Source organism: Myxine glutinosa, chromosome 12 (assembly GCF_964187855.1).
Source record: "Myxine glutinosa chromosome 12, kmMyxGlut1.1, whole genome shotgun sequence".
In the NCBI taxonomy this organism is placed as follows: domain Eukaryota; kingdom Metazoa; phylum Chordata; class Myxini; order Myxiniformes; family Myxinidae; genus Myxine; species Myxine glutinosa.
This window is the reverse complement of record NC_136272.1, coordinates 45,050,975-45,073,079: the sequence shown is the minus strand read 5'-3', so window position 1 is coordinate 45,073,079 and position 22,105 is coordinate 45,050,975. Positions and strand designations below refer to the sequence as shown.

General features: G+C 46.0%; 1 protein-coding gene across 1 annotated transcript in view; it reads right to left on the bottom strand.

Annotated features, from left to right (window-relative positions):
- Positions 1-20,227, bottom strand: part of SMYD2 (SET and MYND domain containing 2) — a 48,453-nt gene extending 28,226 nt beyond the window's left edge. The window contains exons 1-4 of the mRNA XM_068132559.2: positions 20,105-20,227; positions 19,613-19,820; positions 1,488-1,551; positions 304-414 (exon numbers count right to left, since the gene is read on the bottom strand). Coding sequence (XP_067988660.2) covers positions 304-414; positions 1,488-1,551; positions 19,613-19,812 — 375 coding nt within the window. The 5' untranslated portion in view covers positions 19,813-19,820; positions 20,105-20,227. The remainder of the gene's footprint in view (positions 1-303; positions 415-1,487; positions 1,552-19,612; positions 19,821-20,104) is intronic.
- Positions 20,228-22,105: the final 1,878 nt, after the last annotated feature.

The window sequence follows — 22,105 nt, the reverse complement described above, 5'->3', positions numbered from 1 at the left end:
GAGATGTCCGCCATAGCAGTGATGTTTATTCTTTAGGTTATTATTTTGTCCTCGCAAGGTAAGCTACAGGTTATTATGACAGACACTCAACCCGTGTCCTGTTGGAATTCATGTCACACTCAACAGTTCCGACGTGTTTTTCTAAGACAGAGCAGACAGGGTTGAGCAGACACCATTTATAGTCCCTCCTGTGTGTCTCCATCAGATGTGACTTTTTCTCGACAAACCGCACTTCCAAACCACTCACAGCCAGATGAAAACTTCTCGGAGGTGTGCTCCATCAATTAAGCCGCCTCTGCGTACCTGTTTGGTCAAAATTCGAGCCACCAGGCGGACTATTTCAGGGGGTGCCCAAGAAGGGCCGACAGCACAGAGTGCCGGACACTCCAGCCTGTGTGCCTTCCAGTCGGATCTCTGCGGACAGACAACAACGGGGTCTCGGTGAGGCAGACAAGTCACATGTTGCTTACTGGAAGCAACAGTAACAAATTTCAATTTAACAACAAACTGCGTATTTCCATATTAAATGACTTTTTTATGCCTCCGCCGACAAAGTCGCCGGGGGAGGCATTATGTTTTCGGGTTGTCCGTCCGTCCGTCCGGGCGAAACCTCGTTTTTCTCAGCAACCATATGTCCGATTGAGATGAAACTTTCAGGGTAGGAGTGACACCCATACAGAATGTTTTAATGATAATTGTGACGTCATAGGTCACGTGATCTGGCAGCCATCTTGGATTTAAAGCAAATAATTAAATAATTATTTCTCAGAAACCACTGAATGGAAATTTTTTAACCTTGGCACATTGTCAAGTAATCCCAATGGGGAACAAAAGCTTGATAATGGTGACATCATAGGTGATATGGTATACCAGCCAAAAATGTTTTAAATCGAATTCCTTATCCTAAAAAGCTGAAATTGCATACACATGATCTATGACCCAATTGTATTGAAATATTAAATTTATGACATCATAGGTTACATGGTTTGGCAGCCATTTTGGATTGAAGGAAAATATTAAATAATTATATCTCTGAAACCGCTCACCCTATCGATGCGAAATTTTACAAATGTCATCTAACAGAACTGTTGCATATAGTTTGAAAATGATGATGTCATAGGTCACGTGGTTTGGCAGCCATCTTGGATAGAAAAACGAACCTATCCGATCAACACGAGACTTCACAAACGTGATCCACTACCCATACATATGCAGAGTGATGGCATCTACCCGTTGTGGGACTATGCAGAGGCATACTGGCAACACAGTTGCATTGTTCTAGTTTGAGGTATGCAATGATTTCATATTGATCAGCCATTTTGTCCACATTTTCGAGATGCTTTAAATTCAGTTCTACAGTGATGGAAGGGAACCTTGAGAACCTCGAGATTTGTTTAGCTGTTCGATCGGGCCAGTGGTGCCCAAAATAACGGAATCCAAGAACGAGCAAGTTTGTGAGTGAAAAGGTAAGCGATACCCCGGTGTACCTGACACGTGGTTCCGCAGTACCTTGCTTGTCTGCACTTGCTGCAACGGGACAGGCGTTTCTTCCTGCCAAGAGTACACGCTCGAGACTTCAAATGCAAGTTTGATCACGTTTACTAGCACTCATGCACTCATAATGCACTCGAAAAGCATTTCCCTTGCAATTAATGTGAAATGATAAAAAAAATATTTTACTTCGACAAACAAACTTACTTTGTGTGTTCTACTAATGATGTGGACACGTGGTGGTGGTTGGGGACCCACTGTTTGGGGAGGTTCTGGGCTGAAAGGATCAAAACTTCAAGGAAGAGCGGTACCCAGCTGATGATCCATGCAGTCAGGAAATTAGTCAATTGCTTAAATATAAAGGGTCTTACTTTAGGTAAAGGAACTATGTTTTGAGGTTTACAATTTAAAGGGCACTCGGTATGGCGCATACCTCCACCAGGCTGAACAGTTTACATCTTGTATGCACCTGATAGGCCGGATCTGGATTCGGACCTTAACCAAAATATAATTGGCTTGTTCTTGTCGTTTACCCAGCTCATCCACCAAGTTTTGTCATAACTCGTCCACAACGTCCTGAGATGTCGTGCTATAAATAGTATTTTGCCCTGTCACTCAATAATGATTATGATGACCACTCCCTTTTTGCATCTTCAGATGTATATGGCTGCCAATGCAGTTTCTAGGCCATTGGGCACAATCCTGGAGGGGTCGTCACTCCGATGCAGGATATTCGAATGGCTCATTCATCCCAGCAAGCTGGTGCTCATTTTGCCGACCTCAGAAGGATTGCAGGTTGAGTCAACCCATCTGGTTTTCATGCAACGGTGTGACAGGGGCTTGAACTCAGGACCTTGTGACCTAAAGCCAACAACCTTAACCGTTACGCGAACACCAGGCTAAATACTGAGGAATCGCTTTAAAAAATTATTGTATCCGGATCCTGATTCGGATCTTCACCAAAATCAAATAAATTTATCCTCGTCACTAACCCAACCCGTCCACCAAGTTTCATCTGAATCCGTCCACAACATTTTGAGATATCCTGTTCACAGACAGACAAACAAATAAACAAGAATACATCATGTGGAGCACGATACTTGAAAAATCCATCACTCCCCAAAATAAAAAGTTGCCATGGATACATCAAATTGTCCATTTCATTAAGATTACAATTGACGATCTTAAAGAAAGCTCGGGTCAACCGGATTAAAATTGATGTTTTTCAGATGAAAATTGATGATATTAAAAGTTTGACCTTGAGTTGACCTTTGACCTTTTGAACTTAAAATAGTTGCTTTCCCAATTCAGTGAGGTACGTTGCAATTGCTGTTTAATGTACACGTTAATCGGATGAAAAGTGACGGTTTTTCAGATGAAAATCGATGATTTTGGAAGGTTGACCTTTGACCTTTTGACCTCAAAAATAGTTGTTTGTTTCCCTATTTAGTGACTCAATGTGCAAATGCTGTTCAATTTTCAAGTCAATCGGATGAAAAATGGTGATTTTAGAAATTCGACCTCTGGAAGACCTTAAACCTTTGACCTCAAAATCAATATGCTTCTTAGTTGTAACGACCTCTACAACCTGGTGAAGTTCCATGACGATCGGTTTAGAATTGTAACCTGTAGGCCGGTGACAAACAGACAGACAATAACAAATGCAACTGACCCGTATACTTGAAAAATCTTTGATTTTGTAAGTAACTAGAAAGACCGTGCTGAGATACTTGCCTTAACATGATCAAGACATGATACTTGCCAAATACCTCAACAAATTTGACGTTAAAAGAATTGATGGTTGAATTCAACGACCAAATATGCAAATCCTTTTCAGATTTCATGTAAATCAGATGAAATTTGACGATTTTGGAAATTCGGCCTATATTGACCTTTAAACCTCAAAAACAATTAGTGGTTGAATTCAGTGACATGAATGTAAATCCTCTTTAATTTCCAAGTCATTTGGATGAAAATTGATGATTTTAGAAATTTGAAAGGGTTTTGTGGACTTTTGGCCTATGTTGACCTCTTGACTTCAAAATCAATAGGCTTCTTCCTTATGACAAATTCTACCGTTTGTTATTGTTTGGTACAGATCGGTTTAAAATTGTGACCTGTAGGTGATTGACATACAAACAGACAAAAAGACAGAATAACACACGTGACCAACCAACATACAGTCACGTGAAAAAGTAGGTACACCCCATGTAAAGTTTTGACTTTTTCAACATATTTCAACATACAGCTATTTGATCTTCATTTCAACAATATTGATACATAAAGGTGATATAATATAACAAATATCATGAAACATTTACATTTTGTAGTCCATTGTATAATTTAAATAAACATAAATGCAAATTTCACATGTGGAAAAAGTAAGTACACCCTTGGCTCTTATAGGTGGTATTGCCCCCTTTGGCAGAAACAACCGTAAGTAGGCGTTTCTTATAACTGTCTACCAGTCTCTGACATCGACTGGGAGAAAATTTTTCCCACTCCTCCATGCAGAATTCTTTCAGCTGTGCGATGTTTGAGGGGTTTCTTGCATGCACAGCTCATTTCAAATCCCCCCACAACATCTCGATGGAATTTAGATCTGGGCTTTGACTTGGCCATTCCAGAACCCTCCATTTCTTTGTTTTCAGCCATTCCTTGGTGGATTTACTGGTATGTTTAGGGTCATTGTCATGTTGCAAGGTCCACCTTCGGTTGAGCTTCAACTTGCCGACAGATGGCCTCACATTATCCTCAAGCACCCTCTGGTACAATGAAGAATTCATAGTGGATTCTATGATGGTGAGCTGCCCAGGCCCTGATGCAGCAAAGCTGCCCCAAACCATAATATTTCCACCACCATGCTTTACAGTTGGTATCAGGTTCTTGTGGTAAAATGCTGTCTTTGGTTTTCGCCAAACATGTCTTCTGGTACTGTGGCCAAATAGCTCTACCTTTGACTCATCTGTCCAGAAGACATTGTTCCAGAAGTGCTGGTCTTTGCCGAGGTGTTCATTGGCGAACTTTAGTCTTGCCCTGATGTTCTTTCTGGACAGCAAAGGTTTCCTCCTGGCACTCCTCCCATGTAGATCAAATTTGTGCAGCCTCTTTCTAATGGTAGACTCATGCACTTTGACATCAACAGTGGCAAGAGCTACCTGTAGGTCCCGTGATGACATTCTGGCGTCTTCGAGACTTCTTTCAGCATCTTGAGGTCTGCTCTCGGGCTGAACTTGCTGGGGCGGCCTGGCCTGAACAAGTTGGCAGTTGTTTGGGATCTTCTCCACTTGTAGATGATCTTCCGGACAGTCGAATGATTGATTTCAAATTGTTTGGAGATCTTTTTAAATCCATTCCCAGACACGTAGGCATCTATAACCTTCTTTCTGAAGGCCTCAGAGAGCTCTTTTGATCTCGACATGGTGATGCCGCACACTTCAACAACAAAGAGCAAACCAAACTAAATGTCTGAGGTTTAAATAAGACAGGTTCCTCCAAGATCCTCTCTAACGATGTTCGAATCATTTGCACCTGAGCTGGTGCACCTGATTCTAATTTTAGGTATTTGAAGTAGTGATAAATGTAGGGGTGTACTTACTTTTTCCACGTGTGAAATTTGCATTTATGTTTATTTAAATTATACAATGGACTACAAAATGTAAATGTTTCATGATATTTGTTATGTTATATCACCTTTATCTATCAATATTGTTGAAATGAAGATCAAATAGCTGTATGTTGAAATATGTTGAAAAAGTCAAAACTTTACATGGGGTGTACTTACTTTTTCATGTGACTGTATAATGTGTGTGTGTGTGTGTGTGTGTGTGTGTGTGTGTGTGTGTGTGTGTGTGTGTGTGTGTGTCGATTTCTGCGACTAACAAACAGACAGACAGGGGTCAAAACATAACCTTCGGCCACCTTCAGCCACCTTCGGCCATCTTCGGTGGTTGAGATAACAAAGTTGAATGGAGGATGTTGTAAAATTAACACAATTTACAACGATTTTAAATTTTATAATTATATTATAGGAACAGCCAGTATTTTAAAATTAATCAAAAGTGTCAGTTGTTTGTGTGTGTGCGCGCGCGCGTGTGTGTGTGTGTGTGTGTGTGTGTGTGTGTGTGTGTGTTGTTGGTTGTTGGTTGTTATCTCCATTTGCGGGTTTCAGGAGGTGGAACAGCATAGTCTTTCCAGGACCCAAAGTATCCATCTCCTCTTTAGTAAGGGATCCCGGTTCATGGTTCAAGCTGTTCAATTTTTTTAAAGAGTTTTGTTCCATGGGTTATTTTCCAGGATCGTCACCGAACCCCGGATTGCCTCCAGTTGTAGTTCATTTGTGGTAATATTCTCGGGGATGGTTTTCAAAATCTGTGAGGTTTTTCTTCATCATTCCTGTTGCTCCAATTATCACTGGTACAATTCCGATGTTCTTCAGCTTCCAAGATCTCTTCACCTCATTTTTTTAGGTCCTTGTATTTGGTCATTTTCTTGATTTCTGCGTTGTTTAGGCCAAAATCGCTGGGTACTGATATCTCATTCATCAATGCTGTCTTTTCCTTTTTACACACTTTGATTTATTACACACTTTTATGTAACTTCATCTGGACTTTGTCCCGTTTCAAATTTTGAGCCGTTCGTTTTCTAGGTTCCATACGTCCTAGAGAGCTGAAATTTGGCCCACGGTTCTTTTTTCTGGTACATTTTCATCTATCAAAATTTTATTAAAAATATATATATAAATAAATAAAGGTTTAAAACTTTTTTACGAAAATAAAAGTGTGTAGCCCTAAAACATGTTTTTCGTTTACTTGTTGTTCCTGAGTACGATGTCCGGATGCAATGTTTTGTTTTCTATGTTCACGCTCGATGGAATCATCAGGTCGTACGTGAGCATGACGTCCCCATGGTCAATGATTGCCCTTGGTTCGTGTTTACATGAGTTTTCTGGTCCTGGGATGTTTAAATGTTTTCAGATATGCCAATGAATCACTTTGCATACTTTGTTGTGCCGTTGTGTGTAAAGTTGTTCTGCTCGGTTTTGCATCGTGTTCTGCTCGTACTTTCTGTTTCTATCTTGCAGAATCTACACTTGTCTGTCTGGCTCAGTCCCACCATCTTTTTTAATCCATTGGTTTAAATCCATTGGTTTCTCAATCAGTAGTGTCCTTGATCTTGGGCATATATTATGATTCGTTCTCCTTCCCAGTTGAGCTGCCATCTTCTTAGCCATTCCAATGAGCCTTCATTGTCTATCCCCAATCTGTCCAATTATTTTTGTGTTTTCCTGCTCTTTTATCATTCTCCCAGTTTCTTGTATATTTATTGTATACTTCGTGTATATTCCTTGATATTTCTTTTTATATACTTATTTTGTCTTTTTTGCAATTGTTGGAGCTGTATTTGTTGCTGTTTCATTTACCTGTGTGGCATTTTCTATTCACACCTGTTTTTGGAAATTATTTGCAAGGTGAGTTAGGGATACTTTTTCAGGTTTGTTGTTTTCATTTTTGTTTACAAATTGCATCTGATGGTCTGTTGAACATTTCACATACTCAGGTAGTCCTACACTCGTCGCTCTGTGCACCTGGTTGAGTTCCATCAGGTCACTCCCTCCCTCTCGTTTCGGCAGGGACATTCTCGGGATGCACTTGTTTTTGTAAAACATTTTGTGGATGGTGAGGAGTTTTCTTGTTTTGATGTCAAACTTGTTGATTTCTGATTGAGCCCAGTTTATTATTCCACAGCTATATTTGAACACTGGTACTGCAAGCAGGTTTATGGCTTTGATTTTGTTTCTTGGGGAGAGGTATGTTTTCAGGATCAGCTTCGTTCTACGTAGGTATTCTTTGGCGATTGTTTTGCGCATTTGTTTGTGACATATTTGGTGGCCCTCTTCTACTCCGAGGTATTTGTATTGTTACGGTTTTTAGAACCTTCACTTTGTAAATTTAGTAGTAAATTTCCTATGTACATTTCCCCTTAATTGGCTGTTAATTGTTTGCACCTTAGTTAGTCCATCGCATCACGTAGCAAATAATAGGCTTCCCTCAATAGTTATCTCATTATTATATGTCTCAGGTAAGGCTCTGTGTCCACTAGTTCATCTTGCGTTGCATCAAATGAAATAAGGTAGAATCCCCTTTCAATTGCCCCAAAACGCCATTGCTGGCAGCGTTCGCTGCCCTTTGGCTGGGGCTCGTTCGACTGGCCCCAAAACTCCATTGAACACGCGGTCAAGCCAACGAAGAAGGGCGTGGCCTGCCCATCGTCATTAGGAGGAGGAGTCAGCCAGCCCCGATTAACCAATCAAGGCTCAGTGGGCAGGGCTTGAGAGGGCGGAGAGAGGAACATCGAGAGGTTCGCGAAAATTCGAGGGTGTGGCCTATATAACCTGTTGCGAGGAGCTCCCACCTTAGTTCTGAGGGAGATGATTGAGGGAGCCAGATGATTGAGGGAGCCAGATGATTGAGGGAGCCAGATGAGTGAGGGAGCACGAACCAAGCAGTTCTAAAGAGTTCTGTGGAAAGAGTTCTGTGGAAAGAGTTCTGTGGAGTGCTTTGACGCGCTGCTGCGAAGCAACGCCGCCGTGTGTGTGGAGAGCTTTGACGCGCTGCTGCGAAGCAACGCCGCCATGTGAACCAGATTGCGGTGAAGTCAGCGGCCGCTGACCTCCAGCCCTGCCGTTTGCACGGACCTGAACCTCATCAGCCCTGTGGTCCCACCTTCTCTCCTTCCAGCCATTCGTTCCTGCCTTCATCCCCCATTCGTGTGAGTCTGCCCGTCGTCTGTCCTTTGTGTTGTCCTGTGGGTTTAAGTAAGACTGTGTAAGTAAGAATTGCTCTGTGTCCTTCTGCTCCTTCCATTCCCTGTAAATTAATTCGTTCTTCTTTTCTTCCTTTAGTCTTGTGTAAATAATAATAAATACCTGTACCTCCATTCTTTGATTTCTTCTTTCTCATCCGATCGTTTTAGAGATTTCCCCATTGAGTTCCTGTGGTGCGATTTCGGCCAAAGCTCCGCAATCGAGTTAGTAATTGTTAAATGGCTCGAACTCCGGGTTGCTAAAAACCGCTCGGCAACTAGTCTATCTAAAACCGTGGTTCGAGCGGGAGTCTCTTCCCTGCTTCACGGTCAGGAGTGGCACTCAGGTCCTTGGGACTTTTCATTGACCAATTACCCTGGCTGCTCCCGACCGGAAGGAGCGTTGGGACTTCCAGGACTCACGTCGGTCAGTAACAGACAAGGGGCTAACCCCCCCTTGGTAAGGGGAAAAGGCCGACGTTGAGATCCACAACAGTATTATGCTTCCTTTTCTAACTGCTGTATTGTTGTTTAAAGGTTAATTTTTATGCTGTTTGTTTTTGTTGGTTTACCTTGTACAAATGTGCACTTGGCGCACTTGTCTAGTCTAGTACAAATTCCATTTGAATGTCCTCGGAAAACCGTTTTACTAGTTTTAGTTGTTCTGTCAATATTTGTAATTTGGTGAAAAGAGCTTTAAATCATCCATGTATAGTATATGTGTCACCTTTCATATTTATTTGGATGTCGTCTATTGGTTGTTAGGGTTTATCCATGTTCTTGTTAATCAATGAGGTTACTTAGTGGGTCCAGAGCCAGACAAAACAAAAGGGGGTGCGGGGGGGGGGGGGGGGGGGGAGACTGTCTCCCTGGACGATTCCATGCCGTATCTTCACATCTGGTATCCCGATTTTTCCTTCTGAGTGCTGTAACATCAATGTGGTATTCCAGAGGTCCATCAGTTTGATTATTTGGGGATTGATTTTGTACATTTGCATGCATTTTATCATCCACAAATGTGGACACTGTCAAAAGCTTTCTCATAGTCTATCCAGGAGGTGGACAATTTAGTTCTTCGCATTTTGCAATTTTCAAGTATGGCCTTCTTCAGTAGTAGGTGGTCAATTGTTCCATAACATCCTCTCTTACATCCCTTTTGTTGTGCCTCTAAACCTCCTTGCTGTGATAGATGATAGTACATCATTTTTGTGATGATTCCTGTAAGCAGTTTGTATGTGGTTGGTAGATATTGTTGCGGATATGGGATTTGGCCTCCATATCCGCTTGTAAATATTCCCCTATTTCCCCAATACTCCCCAACTATCCCCAATCCCCCATTCCCTAGTCCCATTGTCTGTAAACAACACTCTGTAGAACCGACCTTCCCCTTCTTCCCCCATTAAATGTCGTGCCCAGGTCCACCGCATCTCACGTAGACAACTTTCGGACCTCTTGCTAGTTATTCTTAGTCTATGTCAGTTAAGGACTCGTTTCCATTAATTCTGACTCTTCGTTGCACCAGAATGTGATTGTATGGCACCAGTAGTGAGTTTAGGACCTCCCCATACCTCCTCCCATCTTCCCCATGAAACAACAACAACAACAACAACTACAACAACAGAGGGGGGGGCGCGGCGCGGCGCGGGGAGTGTGCGTCCTCACTCCGGCTTGGTTAGCCGCCATTGCCCATGCGCTCCACGGGGTTACCACGAAGGGGCTGGCTGTCAGCTCCTCGTCAAGGGCGGAGCCCGGTAACCCCCCGCACCCAATAAGAAGGGCGGACCGATTCCATCTGGGGCGGAGCTAACGAGCCGAGGGCGTGTCACTCCCCGCCGGATATGCGCAGCCACTTACCGGACGTGAGGTGAGATGCGCCCCCAGCTTGGAAAGACAAGTCGCGACCTCCGAGCGCTGAGCGACCTCCCCGCATCTTTGGACCGGACCGGGTCGATTCTGTCCCTGAGCCAAGAGTGCACCTTGAGCCATCGACTACCCGCCTTTCCTTGCCATCAATCCCCGTGTGAGTCAGTCTTGTCCCGTTTATCTGTCGTCTGTCGGGGCTAAGATAAGACCGTGTTTAAGTGCCCACCTTTCTATGCTGTCTCTCTTGTTTTTGTAATCTAACCTTCCGCAATATTATAACCTCCTCCGGAGGTCTTGAGAACCGTACCCCTGGTGTCGTGTCATTTTAAACCCAGCCGTTGTGTCCTTTCCTCAATTGATTTAGCGTAGCGCGACTCGGCCAAGGTTCGAGTATAATCGGGTAACTTGTGCGAACACGGCGGCCATTCCGCTCGGCCCACCATAACATCAAAGTCGTGTCCGTAACAATTGGTGTCAGGAGTGTCGGATTCGGACCTGGGACTAAATTCATTTAGCCCAAATTTTGGAACACCAATTGTACCATTAGGGTAACAATTGGTGTCGAGGAGTGAGATTCGATCCGGAGCGCGTTTTACGCGCTCGAAATTATAACGGCGAAATTTGATTGTGTTTTACAAAATATAAAAACCCGAATTTTGAAAGTCGCGCTATGGCAGACCAAGTCGGCTGGGGTCCGGTAGAGGAGAGTGAGGCAGGGTCGATCCAGGACCAAATTGAGGGACATGAGGAGAGCGAAGCAGTGAGGGTAGCAGACGCACAAAATAGCGTCGTTGCGCCCGACGTTGCGGGCGCGCAAAATGGCGCCTCGCAAGAGCGCGCGGTAGCCGAGCCCGCTGTATCAACGGGCTTTAACATGCAGCTGATTGACATGCAGGCCCTCATGGAGCAATTTATGGCACAAATGCAGGCGTCCCTCAAACTGCAGAGTGAGCAATTGGGGGTAATGGGAAACCAAATGGGGGTAATGAGGGACGAAGCGAGGGGTACCAGTGAGGGGTTAGACAATAATTTTAAGGAGTTAGACAAGAAATTTGGGAAGTTAGACAATAATTTTGAGGGGTTAGACAACGGGATAAAAGAGGTGAGAAATGGGTTAATGGGGGTAGAAAACAGAATGGCCGCTCAAGAGAATCAAATGGAAGGGATGCAAAAGGGGTTAGAGGGGTTAGAAAACAGGATGGAAGGCAAATTGAGGGACATGAGGGACCAAGCGGAAAGGGAAGTTAAACAAATGGGGCAGCAGATAGAGGGGTCAGAATGGGGGTAGAAACCAAACTGGATGCTCACAGGGAGGAAATGGAGCAGATGAGGGTGGCATCTGGGCAGGAGATGCAAGTGATGGGAGAGGAGATCAGAAGAGGAGTGAGTGAGGAGGTCGGAGGAGTGCGCGAGGAGGTGAGGCACTGTAAGGAGCACATGGAGAAGGAGGTGAGAAAGGGGACTGTAAAGTTACAAGGGGGCATAGAGGACCTGACGCAGGAGGTGGAACAGCTGACGGAGGGACAAAAAGGACTAACGGAGCAGGTTCAAAGGAACACTGCGGTATTAGGAGGGTTAAAAGCGACACAAAACGACATAAAAAACGACTTGATAGCGACGAAGAGGGAATGTCAGATGGTACGTGAGGGACTGACAACGAGGTTGGACGAGGTGATAGAGGTAATGGAGACGAAGGACCGGCAGGTGAGGACGCACATGGAAACGGTCAAGATAGCCTTAGAGGACGAGCTTGAGGAGACGTACCGGGAAATAAAAGAGGTGAAGCAGAAATTAGAAGAAGTGGAAGATGGGGTGAGCGAAATTAAGAAGCGACGGAGAGGGGATAAGAAAGAGATAAAAGAGGAGATAAAAGAATTGGTCCAAAGTCTGTGTTTGGATCGTGATGATGTGCTCATTAACCGGATGAGGGATTCGCAGGTGATGGAGGAGAAGCGAAGAGGAAGAGGACCCGGTGTAAGTGGTGACCAATATGGTCGTGCGTATGATGCGCCAGGGGATTTAAGAAGCTTGGGGGTCGAGATGGACCCGGGTGTTCGTGAGAGGCCGTTGGTGAAGTGTGCGACAGGTCTGGTGTGCGAAAAAGGAGGTGTGCGAGAAAGTCCGACTCTGGGGTGTGTGAGGAAAAAGTGCGTGCCAAGGAGTGAGGATGCTGGCGAGAGTGAGTCGGTCGTAGCGCGTGTGCGAGGGAGCACATGGAAGCGCGGTGTGGTAAGTGTTACAGAGGGTGTGACGGGAGAGTGTGTGCAGGAGTGTGCGCGAGAAAGGTGTGTGACGGACAGGTGCATGGGGAAAGAGTGCGCTGTCAAAGGCAAGGAAGAATGCACGCCTGTGGTGAGTGTTACAGAGGGTGTGACGGGAGAGTGTGCGCAAGAGTGTGCGCGATAAAGGTGTGTGACGGACAGGTGCATGAGGAAAGAGTGCGCTGTCGAGAGTAAGGGTGAGTGCGCTGTCAGGAGTGGTGGTGAGAGTAGTGAGAGTGACAAGGAGCGTGAGTTGGTTGTGACAGGTGAGAAAGGATGCACACCTGGAATGGTAGAGCGTGAGTGGGAATGCACGCTGGAATTGGTAGTGAGGCACGTGGTTGGGTGTGCGAATGAGAGCACACCTGTGATTGTCACAGAGGAGGTGACAGAGGAGGGGGCGCGAAGAGGTGTGTTGGTGAGGTGTGCGACCAACGAATGTGTGCCAAAGTGTTCGGTGGTCAGGTGTGTGACCAAGGCTGTGAGTGGAATGAGGGTACCTGGGTGTGTAAGGAAAGGTACGAGGAGCATGGGAACGGCTGGATGTGTGAGCAAGGAACGGGCTGCGGGGTGTAAGCGTCCAGGTGAAGCATCGACGGTAACCGGTTTAGAGGTTAGAGCGACTTTTAGCCGAATCGGGCCCTCGGTGCGTGCTGGGCCTCGCTTTGAACGGCCGCGTCCGTGCTCCACTAGGCGGAGCGGGCAGCCCGATAGAAAGGGTCGTCATGGCGACCACTTTTTGTTGAGGCATTCCGGCAGGTCGAGATCGGGACATTGGATGGCTCCACGCCGAGACGGTGCGTGGGATCTCGGCCCGGGTAAGCCCCCGTCCCTGCACCGAGTGCCGGACGCATCCAGCCGCTGCCACAGAACAACCCGCATTCATGGCTTGGCTTTACGAAGCCGGGCTTTGGACAGGAATTGGCGCACCGAGAGGCATTAGTGAGTAGACTGGGTGATGAGGTTAGTGTTTTGGACCCAAAATTAGAGAAAAACAAAATTTGATGATTGGCAAGGGATTGGCAGTAGTGATTGGCAGATGATGGGTAGTGATTGGCAAATTTTCAATTTGTTGAAATTTGATGTGCAAAATTGGTAGTGAGCGATGGGCCCGGTGGGTAAGGGGGGGCATCCCTGCCAGCCTTCCCATAGGGGGGCAAAGGAGCAATAGCTTATGGGGTGTATGGCAGTGAAAACTAGCCCGGGTGGGTTAGGTTATATTGATAGGGCCCTAGAAGATGACATTAGGTAACGTTAAGTTTAGTTAGTGACTGATACCTGTAGTGGGGACGCAGGTAGTTTAGTGTGGATGATAATGACGAGGGAGCGCAATAGTTTAAAGGGACGACTGGGAAGCGCAAGTTTCCGAGGGGAGTAGTTAGCTGAGATGATGCCGTGTGTGTGAGAATTGAACAGGTGTGATTGCACAGGTGTGCAACTGGACAGGTGTGTGGGGCAGTGTGTGAGTAGTGAGTGTGTGGATCAGCGCGAATGCGCTTGGGGAGAGAAGGGTGCAGGCGGCACCAAGAGTGAGAGCACAGGTGTGCAGGTACAGGTGTGTGGAGAGAGTTGGAGTAAGTGGTACGGAGTGGTGTGCATGGTGCGAAGGTGTGAATGGGGGAAGAGTGGACCCCCATCACGGATACCCGGGGCGGGTAGTGTAAGTGTTAGGTAGAGGGTATAGGTAAATTGTGGTTGGATATTGGCATTTGTGGTGCGGTTGCAGAATGGTATTGTGAATGGGTGCATTAGTGTTGTGGAAATGGCTGGGCGTGTAGCCTGTTAGTGTGTGTAGTTGGTTGGGCACTCCACCACTGTGAGGATGTCGGCCAGGTGAGGCCGCAGGTGGGCTCTGGGAGCCGGTAGTTGTGGATGGGGCCCGAGGATCCGGAGGACGGACCCGGGTAGCCCAGTGCCAGAGAGGGCACCGAGTGGGGAGAGCGCCAGAGGGCCTTCCCCAGGTAGTTAGGTTAGGGTAAGGAGCAGGTAAGCTCGGAGGCAACTGCAGTGGTGGAGGTGTGCAGGTGGGTAGACCCGCTGGGAGAGGTACACGTCGCGGCCCAGAAATTGTGCGAGGGCACCGGGAGATGAATCGGGGGAGTGAGACCCCAAATTGAAAAGCACCACAGTTGGTCAATGGGAATTGGTTTTTAGAACCCATAGTGTAAGTTGGCCAATGGATTGGCAGGGAAAGACCCCGGGTAATGTAAAGTTGTTAAAGTCATTTAGGAAATAGTTAGGATTGATGAACCTGTCGCACCATACGCAGCCACTTACCTGTGGTGATGATGATGACTCCACACCTGTGTTTTCTTTGTTCTGTGTGCAGGAAATGAGAATTGCTGTGTGGATTGGTGAGACGCATCACGACGTGGATGAGACATTGGGGTGATTCCATCTCTCCCTCCCTAGGAGGGACTGATGATGAATTGGTGAAAGCAAATTATGATGTTGAGTTGGAGATGGCAAATTTTGATGAGAGTTGAAAATGGCAAATTTGATTGGTTAGGAGGGAGAGAAGACGAATTTGGTTTATGGGAGGAACGGGGAAGACAGTAGGGACGTTTGTTGATTTGTAAAGTAGATGTTTATGGGTAGTGTTGTGTTTTGTGGATACAGTAAGGGGTAAGGGAGGGGCCATGTAGGTTACCTGGTGGGGGGGGGGGGGGGCGTACGGTAGGAACGTACCTGTCTCACCTGGTTCCCATGTGCCCCCAGTGTGCATCATCTTATATTGCGTGCACTTTTGCGCCCTTACCACCTTACTCACTTGTCTTCTTCTTTTGTCTCCCACCTCCGAGGATCTGGCTTTGGGGCAGAGAGAGAGGAGAGAGAGGTGCTGGCTCCGCAGTTGTGGGCCTGCACTTTCGCTGCTTGCTGCCTGGATCGATACACCATATGGACCGCAATTTTGGTGGCCACCCACAATGGACCGCAGTTCTTTTGCGGCCAAGCACCACCCATTGATGGACCTCTGGGTCAACGTGGCACCTATGCCAAACAGGTGAACCACTAATAGTTGGCCCCCTGACGGCCACAATAAAGAAATGGACGCGGTTGGCGCCTTTCTTTATTTCTAGGGAAGCAAGAAGGCCAAGTGCACCACACAAAGAGCAAGAGACACCTGCAGGGTTAGGGGTTGTTGTTTTTATTTTAATAAACAATGGTGACTGCACCGATTGGTGCTGGGGTGGTGCTTTTGGTGCTTGGAAGGGGTGCTCTGCACATTATTAAAGGCCGTAAGGCCACAGAGCACTCGTGGGTTGGTGTATCGATGCTGGCATGCGTGCTCTCTCTATGCATAACATCTGCATGTGTTCCTCCAAAAACAGGTCCTGGATCGTAGTGTAAATATCAGCGTAGTCTTGTGTAAATAATGCTCCCTACCGGCTGTATGTTTAGTTTGCGAATTCTTTCCGTGATTCGGTTATCCTGTGGGTGTGTTTCTGTGAGGAGAAGGGTGCAACGTCGCAGGGGGACATATTTACTCATTTGTGAATATCTGTAAAACTGTCGCACTCAGGGTAGAGTTAATAGTAGAGGGAACTACATCTGAGTGCCACACTAAAATAGGTAAAAATTTATCGGGTCGGGACGCCCCGAGGGTAGAGAAGGGTGCAATGTTGTGGATATGGGATTTGGCCTCCATATCCGCTTGTAAATATTCCCCTATTTCCCCAATCCTCCCCAACTATCCCCAATCCCCCATTCCCTAGTCCCATTGTCTGTAAACAACACTCTGTAGAACCGACCTTCCCCTTCTTCCCCCATTAAATGTCGTGCCCAGGTCCACCGCATCTCACGTAGACAACTTTCGGACCTCTTGCTAGTTATTCTTAGTCTATGTCAGTTAAGGACTCGTTTCCATTAATTCTGACTCTTCGTTGCACCAGAATGTGATTGTATGGCACCAGTAGTGAGTTTAGGACCTCCCCATACCTCCTCCCATCTTCCCCATGAAACAACAACAACAACAACAACAACAACAACTACAACAACAGAGGGGGGCGGCGCGGCGCGGCGCGGGGAGTGTGCGTCCTCACTCCGGCTTGGTTAGCCGCCATTGCCCATGCGCTCCACGGGGTTACCACGAAGGGGCTGGCTGTCAGCTCCTCGTCAAGGGCGGAGCCCGGTAACCCCCCGCACCCAATAAGAAGGGCGGACCGATTCCATCTGGGGCGGAGCTAACGAGCCGAGGGCGTGTCACTCCCCGCCGGATATGCGCAGCCACTTACCGGACGTGAGGTGAGATGCGCCCCCAGCTTGGAAAGACAAGTCGCGACCTCCGAGCGCTGAGCGACCTCCCCGCATCTTTGGACCGGACCGGGTCGATTCTGTCCCTGAGCCAAGAGTGCACCTTGAGCCATCGACTACCCGCCTTTCCTTGCCATCAATCCCCGTGTGAGTCAGTCTTGTCCCGTTTATCTGTCGTCTGTCGGGGCTAAGATAAGACCGTGTTTAAGTGCCCACCTTTCTATGCTGTCTCTCTTGTTTTTGTAATCTAACCTTCCGCAATATTATAACCTCCTCCGGAGGTCTTGAGAACCGTACCCCTGGTGTCGTGTCATTTTAAACCCAGCCGTTGTGTCCTTTCCTCAATTGATTTAGCGTAGCGCGACTCGGCCAAGGTTCGAGTATAATCGGGTAACTTGTGCGAACACGGCGGCCATTCCGCTCGGCCCACCATAACATCAAAGTCGTGTCCGTAACAATATGTTATCGGCCGGTATTTGGGGGGAAGTTGGGTTTCCTTCTATGAGCCACTCATCCACTACCTTTTCTTCTTGGATCAGTTCGTTAAATGTCCTGGTATAGTGATTGTGAAGAGCATCAAGTTGTTTTATCCAGAAATTTGGAATTCCATCTGGGCCTGGGCTTTTGAAGTTTGGAGTTTTTTGAAGTTGTTATTCTAATTTTCTCTTCATCAATTAATTAGTCAATGGGGGCCTTTCCTCGAGATGTTGCTGCTTCTTCTTTCCCAAGTTTGGGATCCATTCTGCTTCCTAGTTATGTTATTTTCAATCTTCAAAAATTCCTTTGCAGAGTTTTTCCAGTTTTTCTTTTTCAGGGGGTGTTGACACATTCTACTTTTGTTTCTCCAATTCACGGTACTATCTCCATGGATTACTTTCAAACACGTGGTTTTGTTTTCTCCTGTTGTTTCCTTCTTCATAGTTTTTTTTATCTTCCTTGCTCTCATTTCTATTTTGTTTCTTTGTCTTCGGTTTTGTTTGTTTTTTATTTTTTGGATTCTCTTTTTTAGTTTTGGGTGTCTGTTTCCTTTCCTGAACTGTTGTATTTGTCCTCCTTCCTACCTCAGGTTTTTTTTTTTTGTATACAAGATCGAGGTTCGTGTAGAAGCTAACATTGATCACAAAAAGACAAACTGGAACATAAAACATATGATAAAGGGAGCGGGAGACAAGATTGGGAGCAGGGACATCGGGAAATCTGTGGGAGGGAGAGGGCTTGGATCCACATCCGTGTCTGTATCACTGCATAGTGCGATCGGAATAATCGTGTCCGTGTCCGCGTCCATGTCCGTGTTCGCATCCGTGTCCGTGTTCACATCCGCGTCTGTGTCCTTATCCGTGTCCACATCCGTGTGCGAAGGAGGCATGCGAAGGGGGTGTGGGGGGCGGGGGGGGGGTGGGAGAGGTAAAAACACATGGACACTGCTAGAACTTCCAGGAAAGAAGTTGGAATTTCAAAAAAGTGGATCTGGGGTGAAGTAACGGGGGTAGAAAAGATCAAGGTTTGGGATGGGGGAAGACTAGAGATGGTGGTGAATAGCTGTTTTAAAGACCTGGAGGGAGGAGTGGGATTGAAGGAAGTGGGGGAGTTTGTTCCAGAGGCGGTAGAAAAGAGGAATGAAAGAGTGAAGGTGAGCAGAGAGCCTAGATTTTGGCACTTTCACCATAAGAGGGTTGCTGGCAGACCTTGTTTTTGCTCTCTGTTTTGGCAGTTGCTCTCTTTGTGTCTCTAATTTCTTTCTCCAATGTGGAATTTGGTTTTTATTTGTAGGGCCTCTTTTTTCTTCTTCTGGTGTTGTTTATCCATTACCTTTTCATGAATAAATAGTGCCACTGCGAAACACACGACATTGATTTCCTTCAAGGTGGATGATTTTGAAATCATTTTTCTGATTGAATGGTTGGCTCGCCTCACTAAGATTTTTATCCATTTATTGTTTTCTATGCGATAAAGTTTTGTTCTTTCTCTGAGTTTTATCAATTTCATCTCTTCTATTTTGTTAACTAACTCTTCTTCCAGTCTATGCTGCTCTTCATCATCTTGACCATCGTCCTCTCCCTCATTCTGCTGCTCTCCCTTGTCTTTCTACCCATCACCATCTGTCTTTTCCATTCTTTTCCCCTTCGTTTGACCCTGACGCACCTGGTCTTTGTTTCAGAGCTGGTCTTGCCCCGCTTTCAGGGGGGTACCATCATTCTTTCCTCTTGCCACACTCTTTCTTAGTCACTTTTGGTCTGGCTCTCTGTCGGTGTTTGGTCCCCCATCTCGTTTGTGTGTATATGTGTGTATATGTGTGTATGTGTGTGTATATGTGTGTGTGTGTGTGTGTGTGTGTGTGTGTGTTTATATGTGTGTATGTGTGTATATATATATATGTGTGTGTGTGTGTGTGTGTGTGTATGTGTGTTTATATGTGTGTATATGTGTGTGTGTGTGTGTGTGTATGTGTGTGTATGTGTGTGTGTGTGTGTGTGTGTGTGTGTGTGTGTGTGTGTGTGTGTGTGTGTGTGTGTGTGTGTGTGTGTGTGTGTGTGTGTGTATGTGTGTGTGTGTGTATATATTTGTGTGTTTATGTTTGTGTGCATATGTGTGTGTATATGTGTGTATGTGTGTGTATATGTGTGTGTATATATATGTGTGTGTGTGTGTGTGTATGTGTGTGTGTTTGTGTGTAAATGTGTGTCTGTCTGTGCGTGTAATGTGTGTGTGTATGTTTGTGTGTATATTATGTTTGTGTGTTTATGTTTGTGTGTGTATGTGTGCGTATATGTGTGTGTGTATGTGTGTGTGTATATGTTTGTGTGTTTATGTTTGTGTGCATATGTGTGTGTGTGTGTGTGTGTGTGTGTGTGTGTGTGTGTGTGTATGTGTGTGTGTTTGTGTGTAAATGTGTGTCTATCTGTGCGTGTGTGTATACGTGTGTGTTTTTAATGTTGCACCTGAGCAAGCAGTTCTCACAGCTTTGGCTCCGCTCACGCGCCGTAAGTACAGCACAGTACGGGGATCCAACCAGCAGGAGGCGACCACGGGTCACAGGGACGGTGGTGAGCAGACCCCTCCCGTGAGTGTCACTCACAAACAGTTTAACAGGAACTTCGGACTCATTCCCGCTTTGTGCGACGTTTTCCAGCGTCTCCATAAGTCTTACTGTTCCGACAGATGCGATATCAGAAGACTGGTAAAACTGAAGTTAAAAATATCATTTGTTTTTTATATTACAAAATATCATCTAATGGAAAGATCACAACCCAGCTGTGGACATTATAAAACGCGACCATACAAGGTGATCATTCCGCGATCTTCATCAGTATCAGTGCACGTGGTACCATGTCATGGCGGGAAAGGCAAATCGTTGCGCTGGAGGGACAGTCTATAACTGTGACGTCACTCCAACTCTCTACAAGGACATTGTTACCGATTCGACCGCTTACCGTGAGAACGACACGATCAATGGGATGATCACCGCCTAGATCACCTAGACACCGTTTCTTGGCTGCACTCAGCGGTCTCGGCCCGAACCGTGACCCACGTGACGCAATGTCACCCCAGGGCGGGCCCAGCCAGCTGTTACCATATATAAACCCTCAGGCAGGCTTGGCGACCCGGACTATTTTAACCGTCCCTGGTATGGTATGTGGGAAGGTCATGGAGGGGAAGAGCGTAAGCTCCAGCAAATCCATGGAACCTTTTACCCTGAACGAACAAATGATTGACTCTGCGTGCTTCACTCTATATTTTATATACACATATATATATATATATACACACACACACGGTAAAGGTATGCGGGAAATCGGACACCGTTCACATATGCGTACGTACGCATACTGAAACGAACATAAAATGAGTGTCAAGTGCAGAACGTCATTAGCAATGGGGAGACGGACATTGTTGTGTATGTTTTGAACATCTTCGGCTCAGCGAGTCTTAGATCGTAGAGGATTCAAGGTTCCCCCTCACAAGCTCCATCAACTTCTCAACTACTTCAACATTGATCAGACAAGAATGGCGCAGCATGGGTCCCGATACTCAAGGTGTCCCAGATTGTGACGTCTTTCATCAATTCGCCGTGCGGTTACGTTGCGGATACGATTTCAATCACTGCATAGTGCGATCGGAATAATCGTGTCCGTGTCCGTGTCCGTGTTCGCATCCGTGTTCACATCCGTGTTTGCATCGGTGTCCACAGTCGTGTCCGTATCCGCATCAATATCCGTGTCTGTATCCGCATCCGTGTCTGTTTCCGCATCCATGTCTGTATCCACATCCGTGTCTGTATCTGCATCCGTGTCTGTATCCGTGTCTGTATCCGCATCCGTGTCTGTATACAAGGTGATCACACATCCGTGTCTGCATCATGTTTGCATCCGTGACATATCCCTGTTCGCATCCATGTCAGTATCCGCATCAGTATCCGTGTCCGCATCCATGCCAGTATCCGTGTCTGTATCCCGCATCCGTGTCTGTATCCCACATATGTGTCTGTATCCACATCGATGTCTGTATCCCACATACGTGTCTGTATCCACATCGATGTCTGTATCCCACATCCGTGTCTGTATCCCACATCCGTGTCTGTATCCCACATCCGTGTCTGTATCCCACATCCGTGTCTGTATCCCACATACGTGTCAGTATCCGCATCCGCATCCGTATCCACATCTGTATCCGTGTCCAGTACCGTACGTCCGTGTCTGCATCCGTGTCCGCGTCCGCATCCGCAAATGTAAAGAACAATATGTTTCACTTTTACCTTGTTAACGTTAAACATACATATCTAATACTCATCCAAATACTCTCATAACAAAAGCAAGTCCACCTGTAAACAACAATAAGGTATCTGAAAAGAAACCAGGACAATGAACCCAATTTTAAAGATATTCAAGGTCACTGCGATAATGTTGAACAGTTCACGTCAATACTTAATTAATTAATCAAAATGTCACCTTTTTGTAACCAAAAGTGAAAATAAAATTAACGTTTACTGAATCACTTTGCAGTGAGGACCATGTGGCAGTTTTCCTGGAATATTATTACGTTTGTGGGGGGTAGGCATGAAATACCTTAGGAAAGTTCAGAATGTGTAGGTTTTAGTATGGGCCATGTGACGCGAAGAAGAAGATGCCATATTGATGTACATAAGCAGGGTAAATGTTCAGGTTAAGATTGTTTGCATGTCGCTATAAGGGGCGTGGTTTTTGTGTTCACTAGTTCTAGGGTGTAAGATTAATAAATTGCCCCGGTGATTGCCCCAGTGATTTTTCCCTTCGTTTTTATACCATCAAAAAGGGCCGATTTTACAACAGCCATCGTTGAACATTCGAGAGCTAGGAGAGCAAGAAGAAGCCCTCTCGCCATCTTGGTCACTTCTTCTGATCCTGGGATTCATAGCGGATGGTCGTGTTTGTGTCTCTCTCTTTTGTGCTGGTGTT